At 45.4% G+C, this 12,495-nt stretch overlaps 1 protein-coding gene across 1 annotated transcript in view; it reads left to right on the top strand.

Annotated features, from left to right (window-relative positions):
- LOC117392581 (MAM domain-containing glycosylphosphatidylinositol anchor protein 2-like) overlaps window positions 1-12,495 on the top strand; it is a 324,052-nt gene that overhangs the window by 113,914 nt on the left and 197,643 nt on the right. Inside the window, exon 3 of the mRNA XM_033990674.2 lies at window positions 6,532-6,706. Within this exon, the coding sequence (XP_033846565.2) occupies window positions 6,532-6,706 (175 nt within the window). The remainder of the gene's footprint in view (window positions 1-6,531; window positions 6,707-12,495) is intronic.

Genomic DNA, 12,495 nt, shown 5'->3' with positions numbered 1-12,495 from the left:
AATGACCAAACTTCACCTGAGGCGGCCATTTTGTTTTAAAAAAGCCCAAAGCCAAAACCAAACCTCATCAGAGAGAGGAGCTGAGAGGAGGAGGAGGGCCAGGCCTGTCCCCGAGTGACCTCGTCCTCCTCCCTCCCTCCATCCTTCTCCTCCTCCTTCTCCTCCTCTCCTCCATCCTTCTCCTCCTCCCCCTCCTCCCTCCCTCCATCCTTCTCCTCCTCCTCCTCCTCGTCCTCCTCCCTCTCCTCCTTCTCCTCCCTCCCTCCATCCTTCTCCTCCTCCCCCTCCTCCTTCTCTCCTCCTTCTCCTCCCTCCTCTCCTCCTCCTCTCCTCCTCTCTTCCTCCCTCCCTCCTCTCCTCCTCTTCCTCCTCCTCTCCTTTCTCCTCTCCTCCTCCTCCTCCTCCTCTCCTCCCTCCTCCTCCTCTCCTCTCCTCCTCCTCCTCCTCCCACCTCTCCTCCACCTCTTCCACCCTCTCACCCACCCACCTCTCCTCCTCCTCCTCCCTCCTCTCCTCCCCTCCCTCCTCCTCCTCTCCTTCTCCTCCTCTCCTCCCCCCCCCCTCCCTCCTTCTCCTCTCCTCCTCTTCCTCCCTCCTTCTCTTCCTCCTCGTCCTCCTCCTCTCCTCCTCCTCTCAGAGCAGACTGATGATAGTTTCAGTTTCATGTTGGACATATTGTCGTCTCTGTGGTTTCGACTAAAGTCCAGATCTGTTTGGATTTAAGGCTCCGACATTTTGGCCTCACTCGTCTTTATTTATCAGTGAGTTTCAGGCAAATGATTCCTTCTTTTTCCAGATTCAAAAGTTAAAATGTTTTGATTTTAATTACATAATTGCTATAGCAACCACAGACTGTAAAGAAGTGACTGAGTGTGACGGGGATAATTTGTACAATTTTGCACTCGCAACTTTTAGCTTGTGGTGTGCGGTCTCTTCGCTCCCGATTCTCCTTGTGTGTGTCGTAGGCATTTTTGTCGCAGGTTTAAAAATCGTTCAAGACTGAAAAATCCTGAGTGGGGCTTTAGTCTGTAATAATAAAACATGTTTTTCCGACACAATTTCTCCAGTCAAATGAAGCGTATCGAGGCTAACAGTTATAGCGGCTAATTTGCAGCTGAGTTTTCTATTTGAAATTCAAACCACGAGTATCATAGCAACCAAAGAGCCAATCCAGAGCGAGGCTGTTGAAGGTAACGCCCCTTCTCACTCGCACCGCTGGTTTAACAGGGAGCAGGCGCTTAGTAACGCTGTCAATCAAACCTGTTGCTAACGCTAACAGGAGCGACCTCAGAGGGGTCAGAGGTTAAGGGGAGCTGCAGGTGGATGTCACTGATGTTAAACACTAGACAAATAATGTGTTTGTGTCTCAATGCTAACGCTAATGCTAACGTTGAGGCATAATAAATATTAAAACAACACCACAAACTTCTACATATAAAAATAAATGTGGTGTCTTTATTTTAATTAATTTGAGTTTTAATAGGTTGTTTGTTTTATGTTTTATTATTTTAATAAAAGTGACTGTTAGCTTTAAGACGCACCGTGAGCTAGCGAGCGTGCTACTGTGCAAAGAGCTTATTCAGACGGTTTAGATCAGACGTCTGCAGCTTTAAAGAGCCACAATGAGCCATTTCACACCAAAAATAAGTCTGAAAGAGACACGTGATGAGACAAAGTGAGTGATAGATTGATAAAAAAATAAATAAAATAAAAAAACAGCTATTAACACATTATAAAGACTATGGAACATTTGTATTTATGAACTTTGTGGATTTATTTCAAGTGTTTTTCGAGAGTCTGGGGGTTTTGAGCAAATTATATGTAATTTCCTGCATTTTATGTGTAATATTTACTCAAAACGATCATTATTCTTTCTGATTTTATGTGTGGGATTTGCTCAGATGAATAGTAAGAAATATAAATAATAATCATCTTTAGAATGTTACGCTGTCAAATACAAACTTAATAAATAAAAGTATATCCAGATTTTTTTTTTTTCCTCAGTTAAAGTGCAAAGAGCCACACTGGAGGTTTTAGAGAGTGACCCTTGACCTAGATTATTATTATTGTATTTGTTTTGCCTAGAATTCTCCACAGTACGGTTCAATCCGGTGTCTTTCTTTCTTATCTGCGTTTGACTTTGAGAACAGGGGAACAAGCGCTTTTCCGTGTTCTTTTAAGAGACTCTGAACGCCTCACTACAGGGACAGTTTGTCAGCGCAGGCGGGAGACCTTTTATTTACTACCGCGCTGCCACGGCAACGGCGCAAGCTAATGGTTCGTCTGGGCTTTTAAAAATGCACAGAATGTCTCAGGTTTCAAGTTACTGAAGTGATTTTTATTCTGCAAACTGTTGTGTTCAGATGTTTCTCCAGGATCTGGACGTTTCCTCACATTGAGTCTCTGAAGTTTTATTTTAACTGATTCGTGTTTGAGTTTCATCTTTAATCCACTATTTTGAAGACGCCATTTTGTCGATAAATCCCTGTTTTCACCTCCACTGTGACACGCCCACTGTGACACGCCCACTGTGTGAAGAAGAGGAGGAAAAAGAAAGAGGAGGAAGAAGAAAAGGAGGAAGAAGAAGAAGAAAAGGAGGAAGACAAAAAGGAGGAACAAGAAGAAAAGGAGGAAGAAGAAGAAAAGGAAGAAGAAGAAGAAGAAGGGGAGAAGGAAGAAAGAAGAAGAGGTCACGCCCCCTGTGACGTCCGCTCTTCCTTCTCCAGTTTTATTTTCTTAATCGTTGATACTCGTAGGATTCTGCAGCGTCGCGTCGTCATTTTGGTCCAAATGTATAAAAATGTGCTGCTCTAGTGTGATGTGCATCTGTCCATAGGGGGCGCTACAGCATGAGGCGCTTTAGTGTGATGTGCATCTGTCCATAGGGGGCGCTACAGCATGAGGCGCTTTAGTGTGATGTGCATCTGTCCATAGGGGGCGCTACAGCATGAGGCGCTTTAGTGTGATGTGCATCTGTCCATAGGGGGCGCTACAGCATGAGGCGCTTTAGTGTGACGACGTTTACGGTGATGTCAGCTCCACTGGACACCACAGTTTTCTAACACAGACGTCCGTGGATTTGTTTGTTTTATTCAGTGTTTTTAGTTGAATATTGTGATTTAAATGTGTAAATTATAACAGAATGATCCACAGAGATGAGAACCATAGAGACTCAAGCTCAAAATGGCTGATTTTAAGGCATTTTAATTTGTGGATGTGTTTTATTTGTTCACGGGTTTCAGCTTCTGGACTTTTCCTTCTTATTTCTTTTGTCAATCTTAATAAATCACCCACGCTCCATATTTGCACTTCTGTTTTTTGTGGGATCTTCATGAACAAATTTCACAAATAAAACATGCGCCATATTTGAAGAAACACTGCAGATTATCGACTGTATAAAGAAGTGACTGAATGTGACGTCACCGCCGCCTCAGCTCCACGTGAAGCTCATCGAGGCTAACGTTTATAGCGGCTAATCTGGAGACGAGTTCCATATCGAGAATTTCGACCACGAGTATCATAGCAACCGAAGAGCCAATCCGGATCGAGACTGTTGGAGGTAACGCCCCTTTAGCAGCTAGCAGGCGATTAGCAATAAATTAGTCAATCAAACCTGTTGCTAACGCTAACAGGAGTGACCCCGGGGAAAGACGGACCTGATTTGTCTGTTATAAATGTTCAGATTTTGATTTACAGACACAAAAGTGAAATAAAAATAACAAAATTTTGCGCGTCCATGCTCACTTCCTGTTTGTAGCGCGGTGGCTAGCAGGTTAGCTATGTTCATTTATATAAACAGTCTATGGTGTGTTAACATTTGCACATGGACTACATCAAAATTCGGACTAAACCAGACCAAATTTTGCAGCTAATCTTGGACTAAACCTGGATTTAAACAGGATTATCATTGTTTTTGAGTAATTACTGTGTTTGTTTTTTTATCTTTTCCATCCTGTTGCCAACATTATCCTGGAAATGTGACTCTGCTCTACCCACCGAGCCGCACATCACTACTCTGTTTGTCTTATTCAAATGTATTTTTCCCGTAAAATGCTGAGTTGTTTTTTTCAGTTTAAATCCGTTCTCCGACTCTGTTTTACTGCCACAAACTGCTGAAGTCGACCTGTTTTTACGTCTCATTCAAAATCTCAAAAACGATTAACTTTTTAACCCAGTTTGTGCTGCGTTTGAGTGAGAATATATTGTCGTGAACGTGTTTGGAAAACTTCAAATTTGGTCTGAATGAAATTTAACCTCAGCTTTGGCTTGAATATTCACATTTATTGGTGTTATAAATGTTGTTTTCGTCCGCAGAAATGCCACGACGCAAATGTGGGTCTGAGTAGCATTAGCTTATAAACGCTAATGCTTCTGTTGCCGCTTTTCCGAACCAGCGCCAGTGCATTTTCTTGTCTGAAAATCTAAATTACTGTTTTAAAGTTCCATTATCTGATCGCTCGGAGTCGATTGTGGGAGAGGCCTTTAAACGCTCCGTGTAATAAGAAGCCATAAACAAAACATTCATCCACAGATTAGAGCAATACGTATGGATTTTTATACCAGCCAAGATGCTAATTACGGCCCCTCTACTGCGAGCGAGCATCACTTTCACTGCTTTGGTCCAGCTCGTTTATTGTTCCCCAGTACGGCATTACACATTTACATAAACGTGCGTCGTTGGTCACATTTGGTCACATTTTTATGCAGCGTTTTTACAATTTCAAGGCTCCCGAAGCAGGTGACGTGAACGTTTATACACCAGCGCGCACGGAGACGCGGAGGGCGAGGGGGGTTAAGTGTCTTGCCCGAGGACACGAGGGGCCGTGTCGCGACTCAACGGTTATACACTTCGAAGTACCCGGACGATGAAAGGTGGTCCTCCGTGTGGCCTCTGTCGACTGAAAATGGGACACGTACGTCAACTTCTGTCTGTGCGAATGAGCTGAACGTGTAAAATGGACTCCGAAATAATCACAGTATTACGTTTAATTCTTTATTATTTCATTGAAGAAGAGTCGAGGTGTCGTCGTCGTCGCAGCCGTTTATTTCCGTTTAGATTGAATGAAGTAAAGAATTAATGTTTCTCTTTGAATATCAACAGACAAATATAACATTCGAGGTGATTTCTTCCCAGTTGTAGTGAGTTTTACGTAACTTTAAGAAAATATACCTCGTTTCTCCCGTAGAAGAAGTGACGCGCGGTGCATGATGGGATACAGAAGTGCGTGACGTCTGCTCAGAGGCTTGGTTCACGGATGATCTCCATGGAAACGCTGGAAACGCAGGGCACGTTTGTCGGTCGCGTTCGTCTGTGCGCGAAACGGGACGGGTATTGACGCGCCGGAAGTGACGTAAGTGTCCTTCAAACGCAGCCGACGAAGTGTGAAACCGAAGAACCAGCAACCTTCAGATCAGTGGACAAACACTCTACCAACTTAGCGTGAGTGGGCTCTCCTCTGCACGGATGTGACCTGTAATCTGGCCTAGCGGCTTCACCTACTTGTCTCCATAAACAGATAGTTAGACAGACCAAGGTAAATGCCATACCGTGGGACATTCCCGACAAAAAGCAACAACATCTCCGTGGAAACAGGCAGGACCTTTTTCTGACCCGTTTATGCCAGACCTCGTCAGACTCGGCTCACGGCACAACAGCCTGATAATGGCGCGCTAATGTTGTGCTAATGAAGAGCTAACGAGCGCAGAATTTGTGTCTCCGCCGTGTTTACACCTGATTTAAGAGAAAATAATCATGTCTCCTGGTCATTTAGGGCGTGACCACAGACCCCGAGTATCATAGCAACCAGAGCGCCAATCCGGAGCGAGGCTGTTGAAGGTAACGCCCCTTTTTAGCACAAAAAATTAGTTGTCAACGTTAGCGGGGAGTGACTTTGGAGAAATACGTCGCCTGATTTGTCTGTTATTAATGTTCGTATTTTGATTTACGGACAAAATAGCGGAATAAAAATAACAGAATTTTGTCAAGTCGATGGAGCCGGAAGTGCGTCCATGCTCACTTCCTGTTTGTAGCGCCGTGGCTAGCAGGTTAGCTATGCCCATTTATATAAACAGTCTATGGCGTGTTCACATTTGCACATAAAACACGTCAAAATTTGGACAAATTTTGGAGCTAATCTTGGACTAAACCCGGATTTAAACAGGATTATAAAACCTAGAGCGCTCAGGTACGTGTGTGAACGCGCCCTGACCGTCTCCGTACTGCGTTAGCGTTAATGTGCCCTGTTTTTGAGTGATTGTTGTGTTATTAGCGTAGTTACATCTGTTGTCTTTTCCATTCTGTTGCCAAACTCAAGTTGCCAACATTGTACTGCATATGTGACTCCGCTCTACCCACTGAGCCACACATCAGTTCTATGTAGCCAGTCTCTGACCTTTTTCTACTGCCACCAACTTCCGAAGTCGACCTCATTCCGTGACAAAAGGAATCAATCAATCAATCCAAAGTGTGGTGGAATAATGACTATAATCTGACGAAACTTAACGGTTTATCTGTCGGCCATTTTGTTTCAGATCCGGTGGACGAAGACGGCGGGCAGCGTGTCAGACCGGTTCCAGGACTCGAGCGTGTTCAACGAGACGCTCCACATCGCAAAGATCCTCCGAACCCAGGGGGGGCGCTACTACTGCAAGGCTGAGAACGGACTGGGCTCTCCGGCCATCAAGTCCATCAGGGTGGACGTCTACTGTGAGTGACCGCACGTGTACGCAAACACACACACACACACGCAACCAGTCACGTGACGCACCCGTGTGACCGACCCGTGTGACCTGGCGTGTGTTGCCGCTTAGCGCTGTCTCAAGTCGGACTAGTGGCCACTCATTGGTACTACAACTAAAAAATCTCTCCTGCCCAGAAACGATTTTTCTCACGGAGCCAAAAACGGGAACTACAACTTTCACAAAGGTCCAATTTCATGGTGATTTTGACCTTTTTTCAGATCCTAAACTTTCTCTCAGCTCAAAATCCATCTATTGTCTTAAACATTTTTATTTTTTTCTTGAATCTTTGGCTTTGGTTACGCTCTCTGTCCACTCTCGCTAAGCTCAGGCTCTGATTGGTCCGAGCGGTCACATGGTACGACGTGAACGAGCGTCGAGTTTAGAGCGTGGGTCAGAAGTTCCCGGACGTACAAACATTAGCATTTGTTTTTTAGTATTTAATTATTATTCCCTCGCCTCCTTCGCGGTCGCTCGCTCTCGTCGGGCGAAGTCTCATGGGGGCGTGGCTCAACTGCAACTGCGACCGAACCGTGCGCTCTGTGGTGATCATCTTTCATTTCTGGCGTCTACTCTAAACTATCGACCTGACTCCGCCCACCTCCAAACGCACTTGACCCCGGGGCTGTTGTGGGACACGTCTGTTTTAAAGTGAGACGCTGCGGATGATGTAACCGTTTACGTGACATTTCAGTAATCAGATAACGCCCTAAATCAGATTATGATCAGATTTCGTGTGCGTGTGAACAGTCGCTCGTGTGTGTGTGTGTGTAAACTTTAGCGAGGGGCTTATCAGCGCACACCTGCCGCTCTCTGGAGGACGCTAATTAAGCTAACGGACTTCATCATCCTGACACCAGCATCACCTGAGCTATTTTTAAAGTCCAACAAATACAGACTCTGACGAAACAAAAAAAAAAACATAAATAAATACATAAAAACATAAATAAATACATAAAAACATAAATAAATACATAAATAAATACATACATAAATAAATAAATACATAAAAACATAAATAAATAAATAAATACATAAAAACATAAATAAATACATAAATACATAAATAAATACATAAAAACATAAATAAATACATAAAAACATAAATACGTAAATAAATAAATACATAAATAAATACATAAATAAATAAATTCATAAAAAATAAATAAATAAATACATAAAAATAAATTAATAAATTCATAAAAACATAAATAAATAAATACATAAAAACATAAATAAATAAATAAAATATGATCATGTTTGAAAATTGGGCTCACGTGGTAGAAATGGCCGATGTCACAGAGGGAGGGGAGGAGCTAAAGGGTCAAGCAGGTCATGTGACAGTTCAGAGGTCACGAAATGAACTTTCCACAAATAATAAACAGGAAGTGAGGACGTGTGAACTTTGACCCCAGAGAGAATTATATAGAAACATCAGAGCGGAAAGGAGGGAACATCACGTGGTTCTCAATAAAGTTTTGTATCTCCGCGGAAACAGTGACGGGTCAGATCTGTGGAGAGGCGACCGTCGCGTTGTTTTTCACTGTGTTTTTCGGGCAGTAAAAAAAAAAAAAAACTAAACCTAAAACTCTTAACACGACACTGTGAGGTTACGGTCGACTGTAAAGACACACTGCGTAACTTTTCTGGTAGAGGAAAGGCCACCTGCCTGTCTCCATGGCGATGTAATTGCATAGCGTGGAAGGTTTCACAGTGTGGCATTAAAGCTGATCCATCCTCAGGGAGACGATGACACCGACGCTCAGGAGGAGAGAGGGAGAGAGGGAGGGAAAGAGAGAGAGGAGGGGGGGAGAGATGGAAGGATGCAGAAGGAGAGAAAGAGAGGGGGAGAGAGGAAGAGAGGCAGGGGAGAGAACGAAGGATAGGAGAGAGAAAGGAGAGATGCAGAGGGAGAGAAAAAGGGGAGGAGAGAGGAAGAGAGGCAAGAGTGAGAGGAGGAAGGGAGAGATGGAGGGATGCAGAAGGAGATAAAAAGATGAGGAGATGTAGAGAGGCAGGGGAGAGATGGAAGGATGAGGAGAGAATGAGTGATACAGAGGGAGAGAAAGAGGAGAGGTAGAGAGGTGGGGAAACAGTGAGGGGAGGGGGAGAGAAAGAGAGAAATGAGAGGAGAAGAAAAAGATGAGGAGAGAGGTAGAGGGGAGGGGGAGAGATGGAGGGATTGGGGAGAGAAAGGATGGAAAGAGAGGTAGAGAAAGAGATGAGGAGAGAGGCAGAAAGGAGGGGGAGAGATAGAGGGATGCAGAAGGAGAGAAAAAGGAGAGGAGAGAGGTAGAGAGGTGGGGAAACGGTGAGAAGAGGAGGGGAGAGAATGGACAGATGAGGAGGGAGAGAAAGAGGAGATGTAGAGGGGCGGTGGAGAGATAGAAGGATAAGGGAGAGGAAGAGAGGCAGACGGAGAGAAAGAGGAGAGGAGAGAGGTAGAGAGGGGAAACAGTGAGATGAGGAGGGGAGAGAAAGAGAGGAGATGGAGGGAGAGGGGGAGAGAAAAGATGGAAAGAGCGTAGAGAGAATAATGATCTGTAGAGGGAAGGAGAATGAATAGAGAGAGAGGTAGATGACTTTCTCTGTCCCTCTGTTGGACTCTCTCATTGGCTGATGCCTCCATACAGGCCCAGGTGCAGGTCAGCTCTGTGGAGAGGCAAGCCCACTCACAGTAGAATGTGTGTTTTCCGAGTACATTTTACTAAGAAATATTCCTGTAACTGAAAAAAAAAAAAAAAAAAAAGTAAGATTTATACGTTTATCGAGCAGGAGACAAGCAACTGTTTGATCCTCTGACTGAAAAGCTGCACTGTGGAACATTTTGGGTAAGGCAAAAACAGAAGTAACACGATGTTTCCCATAAAAAAACTTTAAAACCCTGTGAGGTTCATGCAGAGTTCACCTGTCTCCGTCTGCTCCTGTTCTGCTTGTGTTTCGCTCGTGTTTTTCTGGCCCCTCGTTTCTCCGGAGCCATTTCCTCGTTATAAACATGTTATTTTTAATCCTTCACGGAGATGAGTTTTAATTAGATTTGAACGCGTTGCTAGGGGGCGCTGCAACTCCACAGACCGTGAACAAGCGACGGAGTGACGTCACCACAGCTTCAGCTCCACGTGAAGCTCATGAGGCTGGAGCGTCATGGCAACGCCGTCAATCAAACCTGTCGCTATCGGAGCGACCGCGGCGAAAGAAAGACCTGATCTGTTTTTAATGTGAGACGACGTCACAGGCCACTCCTTTAGTCAGTCTGTGAGAAAAACATGTTTACTGCATGAAAATAATACACACCTCCTCCTCCTCCTCCTCTTCTTCCTCTTCCTCCTCTTTCTCCTCTTCTTCCTCCTCTTTCTCCTCCTCTTCCTCCTCTTTCTCCTCCTCTTCCTCCTCTTCGTCCTCTTTCTCCTCCTCTTCCTCCTCTTTCTCGTCCTCTTCCTCTTCCTCCTCTTCTTTCTCCTCCTCTTCTTCTTCTTCCTCCTCTTTCTCTTCCTCCTCCTCTTCTTCCTCCTCCTCCTCTTCCTCCTCTTCTTCCTCCTCTTCGTCATCTTTCTCCTCCTCTTCTTCTTCCTCTTCCTCCTTTTTCTCCTCCTTTTCCTCTTCCTCCTCTTCTTCTTCCTCCTCCTCTTCTTCTTCCTCTTCCACCTCTTTCGCCTCCTCTTCCTCCTCCTCCTCCTCTTCTTCCTCCCTCCTTTATATCTCAGACTGCAGAGTGGCCTGTGCTCCTCTTCCTCCTCCTCTCTCTCTCTCTCTCTGAACACTGACGCTCCTCTGCAAAGTTAATAAAGAACCACACTTGTGCAGAAATCAATGATCTTAAGCCCCTCTCTCCCTCTCTCCCTCCCTCCCTCTCTCCTCCTCTTTCTTTCTCTCGTTCTCTGGGGGAGTACACTCTGTCTGCGTCACACGGCTCTGCACATGTTTTAAAGCTCCAATATCGCACAAACTGACTCTCGTGAGCTTTAAATCATGTCCTAATTCTGTTTCCTCGTCGCAAACAGACCGGCGTGTTCTTCTCTCAAACTGAAAACACTCTGTTCCACCTTGTGATGTCATCATGTGGTGATACAGGAAGTGCTCCACTGTGTTTTTAAACTCCACACACCTTCATTTATAGAATCATTTGGATCATTTCAGCAAATCTGGAGTTGTCGCTTATCTCGACTGAACTAAAAGTAAAAGTAGGAGGAGTTAACTTGGAAACTACCACTTGATGACATCACAAGGTGGACGTTTGAAGAGTCGATTCGGGTAAAAACATGCGATTCTTTCTGACGAGCTTCACGATTAGATTTGTGATTTATGTTTGAATAAAAGGATTCAGTTCAAAGGTCAAATGTTTTAAATTTGTCCAGAAGAAATGACACGAAGACGGAAAACTGAAGTGACAAACGAAGAAGAAGCACGTTGCAGAACAGGGAGGGCATCTGACACACACGGGACTGTACATAAAAATGATGTAAATAAAACTAAACAGAACATTTTATTTATTATAAGTTAAAATCTCGTCTTGATCTCGTTACAATGTCGTTCCGCTCCAGACCTGCAGGGCGGCGCTCTCTCGTGTCAGAGCGGCGCCGTCCTGTCGTGTTTCCTCAGAGTCTGTCCACAGTGTTGACCTTTGACCCCGGAGTCCGTGAGGAGCTCAGGACAAACGCCTCGTGTTTGTTCAGCCTGGATCTGTTTCTTTATCCAGGGTTTAGTCGAGCGCCGCAGGTCTTCATCCTCTACTCCTCTTTCTCCTCTCCCTCTCTCCACCCGGCTTCTCCTTTTCCTCCTCTCCCTTTTCTCCGCTCCCTCCTCTTCCTCTTCTCCCTCTTCTTCCTCCTCTCCTCTTTTCTCTCCTTCTCTCTTCTTCCTCCTCTCCCTTTTTTTCTGCTCCCTTGTCTTCCCCCTGTCCATCCGGCTTCTCCGTTTCCTCCTTTCCCTTGTCTCTCTTCTCCTCCTCTCCCTGTTCCTCCTCTCCTTTTTTCTCCACTCCCTCCTCTCCTTCCTATTCCTCTCTTCCTCCCCTCCCTTCTCCCTTTCCTCCTCATCCACCTGCCTCCTCTTCTCTCCCTTTTCCTCCTCTCCCACCTCTCCCTTCTCTTCAGCCGCCTCCTCCTCTCCTTCCTCCTTCTCCTCCCTCTTTTCCTCCTCTCCTTCCTCCTTCTCCTCTCTCTTTTCCTCCTCTCCTTCTTCCTCCTTCTCTCTCTTTTCCTCCTCTCCCTCCTCTCTCTTTTCCTCCTCTCCTTCCTCCTTCTCCTTCTCCAAACTCTCGTCTTTATAAACGTCTGTGGTTCATGTTTTTTGCAGTTTCGCCGCCACCATTTTGTTTTGTGAGACATTTACAGTTTTTAAAGTTTTTACGCCGATGGACGACCGGAGTTTGAGTCTTAATCATTAAACAAACGTCAGAATCGTCATAAACCGGTGACATTTGACCCGGTTGTGCCTGAGCTCACACCTGTTGCATCATGGGTAAAATGTGGGCGTGTCCGTCTCACACTCGTCTGGTGTTTGTGCCTTTTTCCTTCGTTACGCTGAGGCCCTGGAGAGTCTTTTACTCTGACCGCTTCATGTATTTGGGCCAAACACGGCGCCGTGTGTGGGCCGGTCCCGGGGGGGAATTGATTAGTGGGATCGGCGGGGGCGGCGGGGGCGGCGGGGGCGGCGGGGGCGGCGGGGGCGACAGGTGCAGGCTCCGGGCTCGATCGGCTGAATTATGACTCACACACACAGGTATAATTGATGACTCTGTTCATACGGCGTCCCAGG

This window comes from Periophthalmus magnuspinnatus, chromosome 24, assembly GCF_009829125.3.
Source record: "Periophthalmus magnuspinnatus isolate fPerMag1 chromosome 24, fPerMag1.2.pri, whole genome shotgun sequence".
NCBI classification, from domain to species: Eukaryota; Metazoa; Chordata; class Actinopteri; order Gobiiformes; family Gobiidae; genus Periophthalmus; species Periophthalmus magnuspinnatus.
This window is presented reverse-complemented; position numbering and strand designations above follow the sequence as displayed.